This window comes from Meleagris gallopavo, chromosome 6 (assembly GCF_000146605.3).
Source record: "Meleagris gallopavo isolate NT-WF06-2002-E0010 breed Aviagen turkey brand Nicholas breeding stock chromosome 6, Turkey_5.1, whole genome shotgun sequence".
Lineage (NCBI taxonomy): Eukaryota > Metazoa > Chordata > Aves > Galliformes > Phasianidae > Meleagris > Meleagris gallopavo.
This window is the reverse complement of record NC_015016.2, coordinates 31,318,110-31,334,164: the sequence shown is the minus strand read 5'-3', so window position 1 is coordinate 31,334,164 and position 16,055 is coordinate 31,318,110. Positions and strand designations below refer to the sequence as shown.

At 36.3% G+C, this 16,055-nt stretch overlaps 1 protein-coding gene across 3 annotated transcripts in view; it reads left to right on the top strand.

The window, feature by feature from the left end:
- The window catches only part of SKAP2 (src kinase associated phosphoprotein 2), a 108,992-nt gene that overhangs the window by 86,713 nt on the left and 6,224 nt on the right, over nucleotides 1-16,055 (top strand). For all 3 annotated transcript variants that reach the window (XM_010712794.2, XM_010712795.3, XM_019616481.2), the window contains 2 exons: nucleotides 6,063-6,131; nucleotides 11,985-12,097. In XM_010712794.2, the coding sequence (XP_010711096.1) occupies nucleotides 6,063-6,131; nucleotides 11,985-12,097 (182 nt within the window). The remainder of the gene's footprint in view (nucleotides 1-6,062; nucleotides 6,132-11,984; nucleotides 12,098-16,055) is intronic.

The following is a 16,055-nucleotide window of genomic DNA, read 5'->3' as shown; positions in this document are numbered from 1 at the left end:
AATTTCTTCTCTCTCTTCTCTGCTGCACTCTGTGATTATTCTTCATAGCAATAGTTGATCCAGAGAACGTACAGAAGACAAGGGAATTGCAGCCTGAAGAGTGCTTTGTATTTGTCCCTGGTAGCTATTGTTTGTTTAATTTTATTTTTTTTTATTTTCACTCTTTAACTTGGCAAATGTTATGCCTCCAAAATGCTTTTTGCTAGAAAGAAAATGTACCAGCTTTTTGGTTTTGATTACACCAAACTTTGACATATGCTTAGATTCATTGGATGGTGTCCCAGTAAGAGTAATTTTTTGCAGAAAATCTAGAAGTGACATTCTAGGACTTCAATTCTAGGGCATCAATATCTATTTTCTCTCCTTCCGATTCTTTTTTTTTAAACAAAACAAAACAAGCTTTGATCCTGAGTTTATTTATTACAAAATCTGCTAATCTTTTAAGGACCATGAATTAGCCTTCTAAGATCTTCTCAATAGGGGGCAGTGCTTCACCTTTAGCTGAGTTAGCTGTTTTCAGATTGCTTACACAATTGGGAGAAAAGGTGATGTAAAAGAACACATTTTCAAGACCCAAGAAATGCAGTTGAAAAAAAAAAAATGCAAGAAGTTTAGGAAACATTACATCTGGAGTCTTAGCAAGACCTTGATAAAATGGAGTCATGAGCTAATCCTGTTCTATGAAGTCATTAGTTTATGCTGTATCATACATGAGACATTTAACTGCTGAATGGCTTAATTATCAGAGCAGAGTACCAAAAGAAGCCAAATGTTTCTTAGAGACTTGATCTAAATTTCAGACCTGGAGCAGAATGTTAGATTAAGCAATTTACAGAAGTCCATTCTATCCCAAACTATTTCATGATTCAGCCTTCACTTTGTACAGTCAGTGGCATTTATTTAAGGCCACTGGGGGGGTCAGTACATTGTCTGCTGGTAGGACAAAAAGAGCAGTGCATATACTCCACCTTGCTAATTCTGGAATTTAGATAGTAGCTATTTTCGAAGAACAGATTATAACTTGCACAAAGAGTCAGTTGGAGCATTGTCCAAGTTAGTTATATTTGTTAGTATATTTGAATGAAACTTTTTTCTCCATGCTGGGATCAGTCTTGGATCATGGGATGGAAGGAACTGGGCCTGGGGATTGGCATTGGTTTTGTTCTCTATTGAAAGCAAAGCATCTTGGTACTCATCATATTTTTATTTAAAATATATGTTTATGTTATTCATGACATAATCAATATATTAAAAACAATATCTTTCTGTATTCTGTTTCAGTACAGTTCTGTGTTGGCTGTATCCTTTCGTATTTCTGAGCCCAGTGGTGACCATTTCCTCAGGTGCAAATTCTGCTTCTGCTCATACTTTGATGTCACCTCTACAATCCCTGTGCTTAGCCTATGTCTGTGGCCCATTTATGTTACTGTCTTTGCTGTTATGTTACTGAAATCAGCTTTCAGTCCAGCTTGGGGCTACTCTCTATGAGCCAGTGGGTAGTAACTAGCTGACCCTTAGAAGTACGATTGGAATAAGAATTGTTTCTCTTCTCTCATAAAGAAATAAGAATAAGAAATAAGATAAGAAATTATTGGATTTATAGTCTCTTCTCTAAAAAGCCATCAACTTTTTTCCCACTTATGTCACCCTCCTGGAGGCATTTGCATCCCCAAACTAAATGCCTCATTGTAGTCAGACAAAGCTTTAATCAGGTGTCTGTTTTTCCCTGTACTTGCTGCACCTAAGGACTCACAATATGGCTGGTGAGTATCACCTTCAGCAGCCTTTTCCAAGCTATTGCATTTGTTTATGGAGTGCACGAGGGATGAAGCAGGTTACTGGGGATGCAAGGTAAAATGGCAACAAGTTGTGTGTAAATCATCCAGTAATTTTCTCTGTGGTGAAAGCATCTGAACCCTGGGAATGACATTAGAGCTGTGTCAGGGGAGGGTCAGTTTGGGCTTTAGGAAAAGATTCTTTACCAGGGTGTGGTGGACGTGGAACTGGCTGCCCAGGGCGGTGGTTGTGGCACTGATCTGCTGGAGTTCAAAAAGCATTTGGGCAGTGCTCTCAGAAATACGGTTTGAATTTTGGGAATTGGACTCCATAATTCTTGTGGGTACCTTCCAACTTGGGATTGTCTATGATTCTGTCACATCCATGAGGAGATAAGAAAAGGCCAGATCTGCGGCAGTATCATAGGATTACCAGAACTAGAATTTTGCAACTCAAATTTAGGAGTCTCTTGCTACAGAGTGGGTGGATGTGGAGTCTAAAAGATGCCAGAAAGGAAAGTCTGTGCTTCTATACACACCAAAGCAAATAAGCCTAGGGTCTTGCAGCCTGATGATCTCTAGTATATCAAGCTGCTTAGGCTAATGCCCACTAAGAATTTGGCTGAAGTGTACAGGCATACACAGGTGTGTATATAAAGAGAGTACTGTGGAGGCCCCTTGCTCCCGGGGCTGCACTGTGCCCTGAACTGCTCAAGTGAGGCAGTGTGCTGGCCTTACACAGAACAGGGTGTTAGCTGTTATTCCTTTGACCCCAAGTGGTTTCTAGCCCTTACTACTAATGCTAGTAGAAGATGTCAGTTTGGCCAAATTATAAAAAAGATTTAATGTACTTAAGTTTTGTGTTTATTGTTCCTTGTTCAGGATTACTTAAATGCTTTTTTGCCAGTAATCTTGTTTGTAAGAAGCCAGTTCTTGCTGTTTTTCAGATTTACATAGCTGGATTGATTTATGTTGCTTATTAGGAAAATAATCCATCTGTTATGGGGTTAGGTCAATTCATGAAATAATAAATCAGAGAGAGAAAAGGTCTCAGCTGTTTCCCATAATAAGCATTTATCCATGTTTGAAAGCTCTTGTTTACTTCTGTACAAAGTCAGTATTTGGTAAGGAAAAAGGAGTGTGGAGGGGTAATACTCTTTATGTTAATAAACTCTTTTATCTTTTTCTTACACAAAGCAGTATGGAGCCATGATGTTCCATGTCAGCAGAGTTCTTCATGTACACACCTTTGTATTTGCATGCACATGTCTGTCATCCCTGCTGAATACGATAGTAAAGGCACTGTGATTTTTAAAATTGATTATTTAATAAAACAAGTGTTTTTGTGGGGGCTTGTCTTATAAGACCTGTTTATGTGCTTATAACCTTTTGACACCACAGTGAGATTTCAAATGAAGACATATTAATGTGCATTACAAGCATATGATTGCTTTTATCATTACGAAGGAGATGAAAAATTAGTTTACTGCAGTAGTTTTTATCTTAACCGATCAAAACATCTTCCAGTGATGTTTATAACAATGTGTGATTGGAATAACAGCTTCACATGTTGTAAAGTTCCATGCTGCAGCCGAGAGGCATGTAAATACAAGCTGCTTATTTGCAAGAAGCTTCTAGATTTGCAATATGATTGCTATGGAAACCGCACAATGAAAACCTTATAACCATCTGTGTGGTTTGGAAGATACTGCTGCATAGCTGAGCTGTTTTTGTTTACTGTTATTAAAGTGTTGAATAGGATATATTAACCCACAAGCTGGAATTATCCCAGGTATAAACTAATGCTATGCATAGGCAATGTCTGTCTCAGAGATTAAAAAACAGTAGAATACCATTTAATAATGTTATAAATTAGTGTATGGTATATGAAAATGTTTAAGAGGTGTGATGGTAGAGGAAACTGTTAAGTTTATGCATATTTGTTATGGAGATTCCACATTCCATTGAAGGAATGCATTGCTTGGGCCAAGTCCTAATCCGTTTTTTACTCAAGTAGTCTGATTTTTTTTTTTCCCTTTAGGAAAAAGAAATTGGAAGAAAAATCAATGGCTTAATGTCAAAAACTCAGCTAGTGTAGTATTCACTATTCTATTTTAAAATTGTGTGAATGATAGAATCATCTATGATTGGGTATTTATTTTTCTGTTCTTTCTTCAGATTCAAATAGGTAAATTATTTTGAGCATCTTTCTGGGACTAACTGGAAATAAATAAATAAATATAGTGAATTCCTTGTTTCACTGTTAGTTCAAAAACTTTGGGGATTGTTTGCTGTTAGGGTCTCTGAGCATGAAATGTAATATATATCTCAAGGGCCAGTGCTTTGAATCTACAGCCCTGGAAGAGTTCTAGTTTGTTTAGTGTTGATTGCTCTCGTTTTGACATAGTGAGAAGATAGAGAAGAATAGTATCTTACTGTATTGGTGGCAATGGTGTGAAGAAAAATACTGTACCAGATTATTTTAAAGGTCTTCTTGACTCCTCTTACATTAGGGAGTATCCTACAAAATGCGACTGGCAATGGGATAATAATTCCTGTGGGTGGTGTAATTGTGGTATGGAAGCCATAGAATGACAATGCCTCCTAGTGCTCTGGACAGCTTATAGGGATGTATTTGTGTCATTTGTACTCCAATTCTAAGTGTTTAAAACAAACAAATGAGTGTACTTGGAAATGTGCCACAAGTGGTCTGCCAAGTGAGGGAATACATTTAAATGCAGTAAATAGTTTGGAGTGTTTTGTGTTATACTGCAGCTTTAGATTTTCCCTGTTCTATCGTGTTGGTGTTGTTTTTTTCTTGTTTGGCTCAAATAATAGTTTATATTCATTGCAACCAGACTTTTAGCTAGCAAAGAGTCAGACAGCAAAAATTCTCAGTGGCTTAGCAGGGCAGAAGTTCAAAGCTCTTTGAATCTCATGAAGTAACTGTCATATTTGTAGACCTGCGTATGTAAGTTAGCAAACAATTATGCATACTTATTTCAACAGGTCTACTCTTGTGTTTAAACATCTGCTTTAATGTTCGCACAGACAGTCTTGTGGGTAGATTAAATTTTACAACACTAGCAATCCTTTGAACTGTTGATGTAAAATTCACTCTTTGTCAAAGTAGAAAGTCAGATTACTAAAAGTTTCACAATAAGGAGCATTTCTAAAGTTGAGTGCTGTATCTGCTGTCTGTTATTAATAAACTATCAAGATAAATTGCTGAAACATTTCTGGTATTCATGCTTCCTTTTAAGACATAAGATGTGATGAGTTGCTATATATATTAATTCGAACATTAAAAGTCCAATTCTTGTTTGAGAAGTGGATTTATTGGTATACTATTTCTTCATTCATTCAACAACTTTTGGTATATTGTAAGGGCCAAGATGAATGCGTTTCTACTTTCTTATGACCCCGAAGAAATAATACAACTTAAAAAGAACTCATGGTTTGTTCCCTATTCTGCCTCATTGACAAATTGTTGACTGCGAGTTGTGCAGAGCAGGTCTTACATCCCTATGCTGAATGGAGTGTGAATTTCCTCATGTGAGAGTGTGGGGGTGAAAGAATTCCCCTTCTGCGTAAGATGAGGATGGAGTACATCTTAAGAAATTGCTGTGGGAATTTCATAGAGTGTTCCAATCTTGCTAGCCAGGAAACATGCTTTAGTATAGATCACTGTCAGGGTTCTTCTTTTCTTGTCTCTTAAATTTGAAATAAGTTACTTGCAACCTGGTTTGCTTAAAAGCATGGTTAGTTGCAGTAGGCAGAGCACTTGAATGCCTGGCATCTTGTGGTGCCTGCATTCCCATCATGCAGGTGCCTCGCTAGTGTGTGTGTCTGTCTGATGGTGCTGAAGATGTCTTCTTCCTTCTCTGCATACTTCTGTATGGAACTGACTACTTAATATGGGCTGGGATACTTTTTCACTCCTCAGTTTCCTTCTCTTCATCCTGACAAGACATGTATATAACAGGATAGGACTCTCATTCTAATTTTCTTGGATGACATAAAAACAGCAGAGCTGGATTACTGTATTCAGAGCGGACTGAGAAGGAAAGCGTGTTCACAATTGAGATTTTGAAAGAAAATTTTTGGAGTGTTTGGATGGGTGGGGTAAACCACAGAAATAACAATGCTCCAACTGCTGTACAAATGCAAAATAATAAACAGGGCTTATGATCTGGAAATGTGGAGTGTGGCTTTCAGACTAATGTGGGCTGTAATTCCTGTCAGCTGAGGTGTCCCTTCAGTTTCATTTGCAATTGTGTTTTGCAGAAGAAAATGCTCCTCCAAAGACTGAAATGCCAAAGAAATGGAGCCAGGAGAAAGTAGATGCTGCATCAGGTAATTAAAATCTTTCTTCTTTATTTTGTGCGTGTACTTTCTTTTTATCTTTATTTTCTTTTCTCTTCCTCTGCTCTTTTAAAATAATGTTTTTATAGCTCTTCTAAGCTGTCTTTTTCACCTGGGTGTTTGATGGCAGCAAAACTGCTTAGCACCACTTAGGATGCATGAAAACCACTTGAGAAGGATTTATAAAGTAAGCCAATTTATACAAGGTATTCCTTCCTGAATTACTTTGTAATGACTCAATTAGCTTTCATTTCTGCACAAAGGAGATTTAGTTGCATAAATTAGCTTATCATCATTGAGGAAGTGTCACAGCTAAAGGACAGTTTATAGATACAACATGCAGTTGCTGTCAAACCTATAAGAATGTAATATAGACATCTGTGTATACTTTGTGCTTGAGCAGAACAGACTTCTGCCATTCAGAGACTAACAGGGGACAACAAGTTGCCCAAGGGACTGGCAATGTAGACATCTCTGAAAAGGTCAACTTGACACAGGCTCTGACAATCGACCCAAAGCTCTGTCTTCTTTGATAAAAATCAGATAAACTTAAGACCACTAATTGATCTGCAGCCTGTTTAAATGTTGGCCATGCATATCTTCATTGCATATGATTACCACAGAAAGCAAATGAATTGGGTAAGAAATGCCAGAGTCCAGTGACAGCAGCATAAAAATTGGAAAAGGACACCAATGCCTAGGAAGGCTGTGAAGGATATTCTCTCAGCTTTGGCAAACTGCCCTTGTGCTAATTATCTCTGGGACTGGAAAAATAACTGCATACACCATGTAAAGTCTCATGGCCAGACAACTTTTCTTGACAGAAATGTATTTCCAGTTATGCTTAAAAACAAGATATATATGTGCTTCAAGGGCATGGACCTTTAGATAAACTATTGGTGATTTGACACAGCAAGTAGAGAAGACTTGCTTCTTATCAGACCTTGCACCTTTTTGAGATCTGCTGCATTGTAACTGTGACCTGCATTGACATGCAATCTGGTTCACCTTCCCCCATCGTTCAAAATGCACATCATTCTTTCAGGGCTGTCAAGGAAAGGGTGGACAAAAAGAGTTCCTTTAGGAAGTAGGTCTGCAGTGCTCTTCCTGTTTCAACGTGTGGAGAGGAAACAGAGGCCTGATTTCCTGACCGATACAGGAAAGCAGGAACAGGTTGCTGTGAAGAGTTTGGGCTTGCTTTTCTTGGAAAGGAAGCAAAAGCCAAGTCATCAGATGCTGTTAACATTGTGTTCTGCTAAAAACACGTGTAAGACAACACGACTCATTACAGCTTTAGCATTTAATACTCATTTAGACGTTACTGTAATTATAAAAGTGCGTTGTCATAGTAGAGCATGGGGTCAATCCAATTACAAACTTGACAGCAGCATTTTTTCACTAATAGATCATCTTGAAGTTTTAAGTGATGATACTTTTAAGAAATAAAAACCGTAGCACATTAATTTCTTAAAAGTTTCAATGAGCCTTGTCTGTCTTGTTAGTATTTGTGCAATGTCCTGTAAAATACAGATTTTCCCAGATGTCAAATTAATTTTCTGGTCTTATTTAGTTTAACTATTAGCACTGAAATCAGTTGGACTTTTAGGGTGGAGTTGACATAAGTAAGATTGACATTACTGAAATATCTAACTATACTCAAGAGTATTTTATGTTTTTCTGTATGTACTGACAACACATACATTCTTACACTTTATTTATTGCTTATCTTTATTAAATCTGAATATCACAGAAAATCTTTTGCAAATTATCTGTGAGCTCAGCCAGGTGAGAGAAAAAGATTTTTAGTAATTTCTAGTCTGTGTTGTCTCAAGGTAAGTACCTTGATTTCAAAGTAGCTAAGGGACAGAAGAAGGGAATAGAAGGAATAGAAGAAGGAAGACGAGGAAGGTTATGCTGAACAGGTTGGACTACACAAGTGATAGAGTGAAATCAAAGCAAACCTGTGTGTTCCTTCATTCACAAGCAAGGTGAAAGTAGGTGATGTGGACCGAGTAGCTCAAAGTTATTATTTTAGTATACTTTATTAATTTGGATGCTATCATTGGTAAAAGGGAAGTGAAAGTCAGGCACAGCTGTTTTTATTCTAATGTTTTCAGTAGTGCATTTCCATGCTTAGGCTGTAATTCCAGATTTTGTATTGGTCAGTGTAGGTTTTTTTTGCTAACTCTGTGCTCAGAAATGGCAAGTGCCAAAATTGGCATGAGAGAGGGCGTAGGGAAGGGTCAGCCTGCAGTTGAACTGGCTAAGGCTGCAGTGGGTCAGCACACTTAAAACCTTATGAAATATGTACCAGGTTTTGTTCTTTTTCTATCTATTGAGGCTGTTAGAATATTCATATGGTTTTGTTTTCCCTTGAGCAATCTGTTGGCATTTTTAAACAGCTTGCAACTTTCAAAGTCTGTATTTGAGAGAATTTGAGAGAGAGACTTTTCAGACTTCTACCATAACTCTTCACCTTTCTCTCTTCGAGCCTGTAATGTTAGATGCCAGTATTTTTCAGTCAGATAAGCAGTCTGAGCCTACCGTTAGGAAGGCCAGCAGCAGTTGCTTCTTGAAAATAAAATAAACTCTTAAGTGTTTTCATCACTACACTGGCCAAAAATGTCTGTTGTTCCTTTTGCTGTTACTGGCGAAAAACAGAGATGGTAGAAGAAAACTCTGAGGAGTTCTTTGTAGAAGAGTTTTGGGAACTGTTGGATAGTTGTTTGTTCAGATAACTGTCCTGGAATGAAAGAAATATTTCCTTGAGAGACAACTTATCCGAAATCCTTCTTAACCATTTCTTGTAATTGCTAATATGAAAAGCCATGAGTAGGTAAAACAAACTGCCTCATTCCCGTTAGTCTGCATTTAAAAAAAAATAATTCTTTTTTTCATATATTTTTCACATTTATAGCCTATGTGACCACGCCTTCCAACGTTAGAGACTTTTGTTTAGCAGTTAGCACAAGCCATTTTACAGTGCAAAAGAATAGGATGTAATTATGACAGGGTAATTCCAGCAAGTCAAGACTTTTTGAATTTGAACTATAATTGGTGCTTATGTTCTTGATGCTAAATTTACCAGCCGCTTTCATGTACTCCTGTGTTTATGAAAGTCTACATAATTTCATCACCATATAAACACCAAATTTTTTCACTGAAGTTCTGTGGTTTTATTTTGTCCAGTTCTTCAGATGCATTCAAACGAAATTTGGTACGATCCTCTCTAACCAAGGGAGGGATGAAACAAGAAAGATTGGACTTGTGTTTTACTGAAGTTTTTGCAGCTTTTTATTGTTGTTGTGCCTCTGAGTTTGTGAAGCACTGTGAATCATTTTATGAAGTGTTACGTCCTTTAGACATACGGACTCTGAAGTTATATTTGTTTCATGTTTATGCGTGTGTAACTTGTGCTGGTGGATGTTAGAAGTTAATTCATAACTGCAAATGCCACTTGTTTGAAGACCAGTGTAGTTTTTCACAAATTCACATTGGCACTCCCTCTCCTTTGTTTCCTTTCTGTGCTCCTGGTGTATACCAATTGCTCCATGAGATATTTTTTCAGAGAGATGTGTATTTCTGATATTAGCAAATCTCTGTCATAATTTGATTTCGCATTGAAGCCACAGAGCTATGGTTAGTCTTTGGGCAGCATCTTCAGAGTAGCAGTAAGCTTGTTTTAAAACACATCTTTTCCAGTGTTGCCATCTTATTAGTTGAGTTTCTTTCTTGCTTTAAGGCTTCATGGAATGCTCGTGATAAATATGTAGGGAAAGGTATACCTTGCTCACTGTGACATCTATTCTGTTGCTGGTATTCTCCTCGTGATTCCCATTAGAGTGTTACCTGCAGTTACTTCAAGCACGTACAAGGTGATAAGAAGATCAGTGTGAAAAATCACGATTCATTTTAGTGCAACTTTAAATAAATACAAGTACTGATTAATGTATTTTAAACTCAGATCAGTAAGACAACTGTTGAAAGATTTGTAAGGATGGAATATACCAAAGCAGCTCTTCAGTTTTTTGTGTTTTTTCCTCACTTGGGCTTACGTTATCTTTTCTGAGGTAGAGCTAGGAACTGTGGTCAATGCTAAATTAAAGGTCTGGGGAGATATTCAGATTCAGAATTTATTCCAAATTGATTTGGTGCTGATCACTGTTACTGTTCTTAATCGTCTGATGCTAAATTGGTGAATAATAAACTGATGAATAGGAAGGGCCAAAATTTGGAGGTGCAACATTTCACAGTGATTCTGTCTGGATATTATTTTCTCTACGCATTTTACAGTAATGGAATTTCTTGTTTCTGAATAGCTGGTAGCCTTTATTATATGTATATAGTGGTGCCTTTGATGTGATGGCAGAAGTTGTGGGTTGATAGTCAGAACGCCCTCTAGTGCTATCTGGGAAATGGTAGCTACTAATCACCAGCTTGTGGAAAATTAAATGGTGTCTACCTTGCACAGCAGCTTTAAAATCAAAGTTGTGAATGTTTAGCTGTAGGACATTAAAACAAGGTATGACAGAAGACATACTGAAGTGGATAAATAGAAAACAAGCTCTTCTGGCTCATACAGAGTATTACAATTAAAATCAAAGCATATGTCAAAACGGGGAAAAACACAAATTGAATGCTCCTGTATTTTACTTAGTGTGACACTTCATCTCACTTGTTACTTGATATTTTAGAGGGATTTTATTCAGTAATAAAGTGAACCAATCATGATTAAATTGTAAACTATAAATAATGGTGTAGAGTGCTAACGACATGCAAATGTAACGGGTATATGTTGAAATAACCAGCAAGCCTGCTGTTCCAGGATCATATAACAAAACCAAGATGACAGCCTTGATCCAGCCAGTTCAGTGATATTTATGTTATCAGAATTAGAAGATAGCTTTCCAGTGATGTAAATTATTAGTACGTATACATTCTGTCTGGTTAGTGTATACATAATGTAACTGGTCATCTTAGTGGTATTGCTTACATTCTTTTTGCATTAACTCATCGCACTCGATCCTCATGGAATTAAAAACAGGAAATAGTTTGCAGCGTAACAGAAGCTCCCAGTGTATTTAACCGTGTGTAAGTGCTGTGTTTCAATAGATGTACTCTGTATTGTAAGTGTATGACAAAGCATTTATTACTGTGTTATTGCCATATTACAGAGCAAAGAGTGCTAAATAATCAATCAGTTAATGGTCTGTATGGCAGCTTGAACACAGCACATCCATTGTGCTTATACTGTTAGAAGGATGAGTTTATGACTGTAGTGTAGTTGCATGTTTAGCCAGAGCCTAATGTCCTAAACCAGAGCTGACACAAATATTTTTAAAATGCAGCTTCAGCAACAGTCTTAAAGTTCTCCAATATTTCAGAAAGAACAATCTGAGATTATCTGAAAGGTTCTCGGTGAAGTTGTTTAGTTTTGTTGGAACAGAATTGGGAGGGGGAGCGTATCACAAAATTCTTACTTTGGCTTCCCTTTGCAGATAGTTATTAATTATACCCCAGCATTTTTTATCAGTTTCAAGCTGAGATAGAATAATGGCTTGCTGGAAGTGTGTGAGCAGAGGAAAACTGGCTGCTTTAAGGTGCAGCTGTGAAATGCTTTGAGAACCTGTAGCTACATGTTTCGAAGTCATACAACTGTTGCCAGTGAAGGGCTCGCACATTAAACTTGTTTTCCACTTGCTTTTCTGGTATGAAGGAGCTGTTTCTTCAAAGAGGATTAAGAAATGCGTGCTAATTAATTGCATTGTAGTATCTGAAGATTTAAAGAGCAGCGCTAGTCCCTCAATCTTTATCCGTTGTAATTAGATGTCATTTTCTTTGCAGATGGCAAAAATACCGACTATGCCAATTTCTATCAGGGTCTGTGGGACTGCACCGGAGATGTACCTGATGAGCTGACATTTAAGCGTGGTGATGTTATCTACATTCTCAGCAAGGTACAGCATGCTACTGAGGCTAAGTGGTTGTAAAAAGAGGGAAGCACAGAAGGGCACATTCCCACAGTTCTAAGGGGGGAAATTGGCACTCCCTTTCAGATCCTTTGTTTGCAATCAGATATTCACTGCAATTAATTATTTGTCAAATGAACTATAATCATATTTAAAACATAGCCATGTAACAGGAATTAACTTAAAAGCATGTTTATTTACTTGTTAAATCTTGGCTACCGTTTGTTAACTAATTTAACAGGAGACAATGTACTCTCTGCTTGTAAAAGTTAACCTTGTAGAATTTTAAAATTATCTTGTATGCTATGCTTTTCCTTTCCTGTTTTATATCTGTGAATTTTGGGGCATCTTGCTAGAGTGTGTTTTTTGTTTTTTCTTTTAATGATGCATTCATCTTTGTATGTATATTGCAATTATTCTGACACCTCAGATTCTGAATCTCTTTGCTCTGGCACATTTGGACAATTTTTAATTTGCTACCTCTTTAGTTGCAAGGCAAATGATGAATATAATTCTTCTCATTTGAAGCAATGATAAGCAGTATTAGCACAAAATTTTATTTCAAGTTTCTTAATTTCTTATTTTTTCCCTTAAAAAGAAAACGAAAAAGTTCTCCTAAAGTCCATCGAAGTCTACTTCTAAAAATTAATTTAAGGAAATTTCTCTTTTCCCCACTTGAAAAAAAAGCTGAAGTTTCCTAGTTTTCATTAAAAACCTGACTTTAAATACATATCTCAGATGTAATTGCCATTCAGTATAATTTAAGCCAAAGACATTGTAATATGCAAGTAGCAGCATGTAAGCTAAAGCCATCTGTTTGTTCTAGTTTCAAACTCTTCAGTTTTGTCACAGTTGTTTTAAATCTTCCACGATACTTTTAACTGCTGTGTTTTAGGGATAATAAATGTACAGCTTCTGTTTAAATAAATTTCAGATTTATAGACAGATAGTCCTGTATAAAAATATAGGAGATATATTACTAATGTAACGTGACGATGTATGTCTTCTGAGGTATTTCATTGTCACTTAAACTAATAACTGAATTACATTACTAAAGGCAGGATAACAGTCTTCAATTGGACAGGCTTTCATAGAGTTATACAGCACCAAAGAATGGTACTAATAAACAACAATACCCTGTCTGCTCCTCCCCTCTCCTTCCCACCCCTCCCCCCCCCCCAAAAAAGAAAAAAAACAAAGAAAAAAAAAGAAAAAATGTTTTTTGCCTTTTGTGAATCGTACTTTTTATGTTACAGGGACTAATAAAATCTTAAACTTCAGCTTGTAGGTGGAAAAACTCATTTGCTGCTTCTTTCTTCCCCCTGGTATTGAGGAATTTAATTTAAAAAAATGGAACAGAATAGAAAAACAGTAGTTTAAGCTGTCGTCTGTATATCAACTGTCTTGTGGCCATGCCTTGATTAATACGTAATCAGTCCTTGAAACAGGCCTGCTGCTGCTCCAGATATATAGAGCCCTTCTGTTTGGGAATGATTTCTGCTCCAAAATAGAGCCCAGAAATTTCAGCCGTGTTTCGCTTAAAGATTGTTACAGCTTTCTCAGAAAAATGAGTGTTGGCCACTACTGTCAGCTCAGAATTTAGGGGCCTTGGAGGAGAAAATGCCAGAAAATTATCCATCTTAACCTTCCGTTTGGTTCAGTTTCAAGGACTGATCATTTACAAGGTCTTTGTCTGCTAAGTGAAAATATGACCAAAGGAGAAGTGAGCCTAACCATCCTGAAGTGGGTCGGGACTTTTCTTCAAAAAATATTTCTTAATTCCCGACGTTAATACAGGGTTTTGTGGCAGTCGGCAGGAATCCTTGGCAATTTTTTTATTTTTTCACACCATCTAGTGGTTGAAAATGAGAGATGCAGGTACTGACAGGAGGTGATGCGAATAAATCCAAAATGGTGTCATAAATTCAGCTTCAGCTTGAACCTAGCCATGGCTTTATTGCCTTTCTATCATCTGTCAGCCAGGTAGGAACATTATTCTTGGAGAAATCACATTTTGCTGATAAGGAGGTAAGTGCAGGTATAGTAGTGTTATGGTAGGAAGGGTGAAGCTTTAACAAACTATTGAGTATTTTTGTACAACACATGATAGTTCCTTATTTTACAATGAAATATAAGTGGTATATGTTCTAATGATTGTGATAAAAGAGATATAGATATATTTCTTTTTCTTCCCCAGCACTATTTAGGCCAAAGCAATGTACTTTTACCTGTTTTTTCAAATAACTTAAGAGAAACCAAGGGAAAAGTGACTATTGTTTTCCAATACGAGTCATTAGTACAACTGAAATAATTATGAACCAGTTTTGCAAGTATGGACATTGATATCATTTAAATAAAGCTAGATGAACAATTTGTTACATGCAAGTTGTAACTTAGATGAATGCTTTTTAAAAGAAACAGTAAGATTTCGGTTTGGCAGTGTTTAATTACTGAAGTAGCTAAACATTATGCAAATACAAATCCCTCATAATTTACTTTAAATTGAGCATCTAAAGTCAGTGTTAATGTAATGAGCATGATTTGCATGCTTATACATGTATAATACAAATACCTATGCATTACTAATTTAATTACCGCACAAAAGTAAGTATTCAGAAGATGCATTATAATTATTTTAGCTATTATCTAAACATCTGCGGATGTTTAGACTGTGCATGGCAGCAGTCCTAGGGACTTTTGCCTACATATATATATTTTGGGTTTTTTGTTTTTTTTTTTACTCTGAGAGTAAAAGTTGAGTCTTTAATTTGAGCAGAATTAGCAGAACTATAGCAATAGTACTTATTAGACTTATTTAGAAAATCAAAACAAAAAAACCCCAGCCTTTTCAAATGAATAGATCAGTTTATCTGTACATTCATCACTTTAATTTATTCTTGAATATTCAAGTGACTTTTATAACTTGCACTATGAATCATGTGAGCTTTCAGAAATTTGTATACCCCTCTTTCACTATGCAGTCAAAAACATTTTATGGCTCTGCTGATTGAGGGACTCATTATAATAGGATTTCTTAGTTAACATTGACTATTAGAAATGCAATACTTGAGTGGCTTATTTTCTAAGATGATGATTGCTCTTAATTCCTGATCGTTTATGGGCCTCCCTTTGCTTTCAAGCCCACATGATAAATGGGAAAACAAATCATGATGTAACAATACTTTTTATAAATCTTCCAGAGCTCTTATTCAGGAAATCAATTTCTAGTAACACAGCCAACTCTGAGTATTGGTAGCTGTATTTTGTTTTAAAGTTTGCTGTGCACAATTCACCTGAGTGCAGCAGTTGCAGTATTTGTTTTATATGCATACTTCATGTTCAGAAACTTGATAGTTTCATCAGCCAGATGCAAGTACTAATGGAAATTTATTTAGACATTAGCAGGCACCTGCTCTGGCAGAATTACTGACATTTCTTAACTTTTAACCTTATTCATTTTCTCCTGTGTTTATATTTGCATTAAATTAACAGATAATACTTCAAAATTAGAAATTATTATCTCTAACCAGAATACTCCTTCCCTGTTGTTATTTGAGTATGTGTTAATGTGAAGTAATTCTACTCACTTTGGTGTTCATGATTCATGAACATCTCATTTATGACTTAAACTTTTCCTCTAGAATTTTCTATGACAGCAGAGCATTAGCTTGGCACCTAGTTAATCCCTGAGTCAGTCGTTGCATGCTTCCGGTGGGAGATTTTTGTTCTTTTAACACAACAAATGTTTGTTGAAAGACTCAAGTCATAAATACAAAACCTATATTTTATTCTCATTGAAAAAAAGAAAGAAATCTCCATAGGTTAGATTACTGCTTCTGAGATAAAGTAAAACTTAACAGTGCAACCACTTAATTATGAGTATGAGCATTTTGTATGTTATGTGTACAACTGTCATCAAGTATATTTATTCAGCATATTTAAAAAA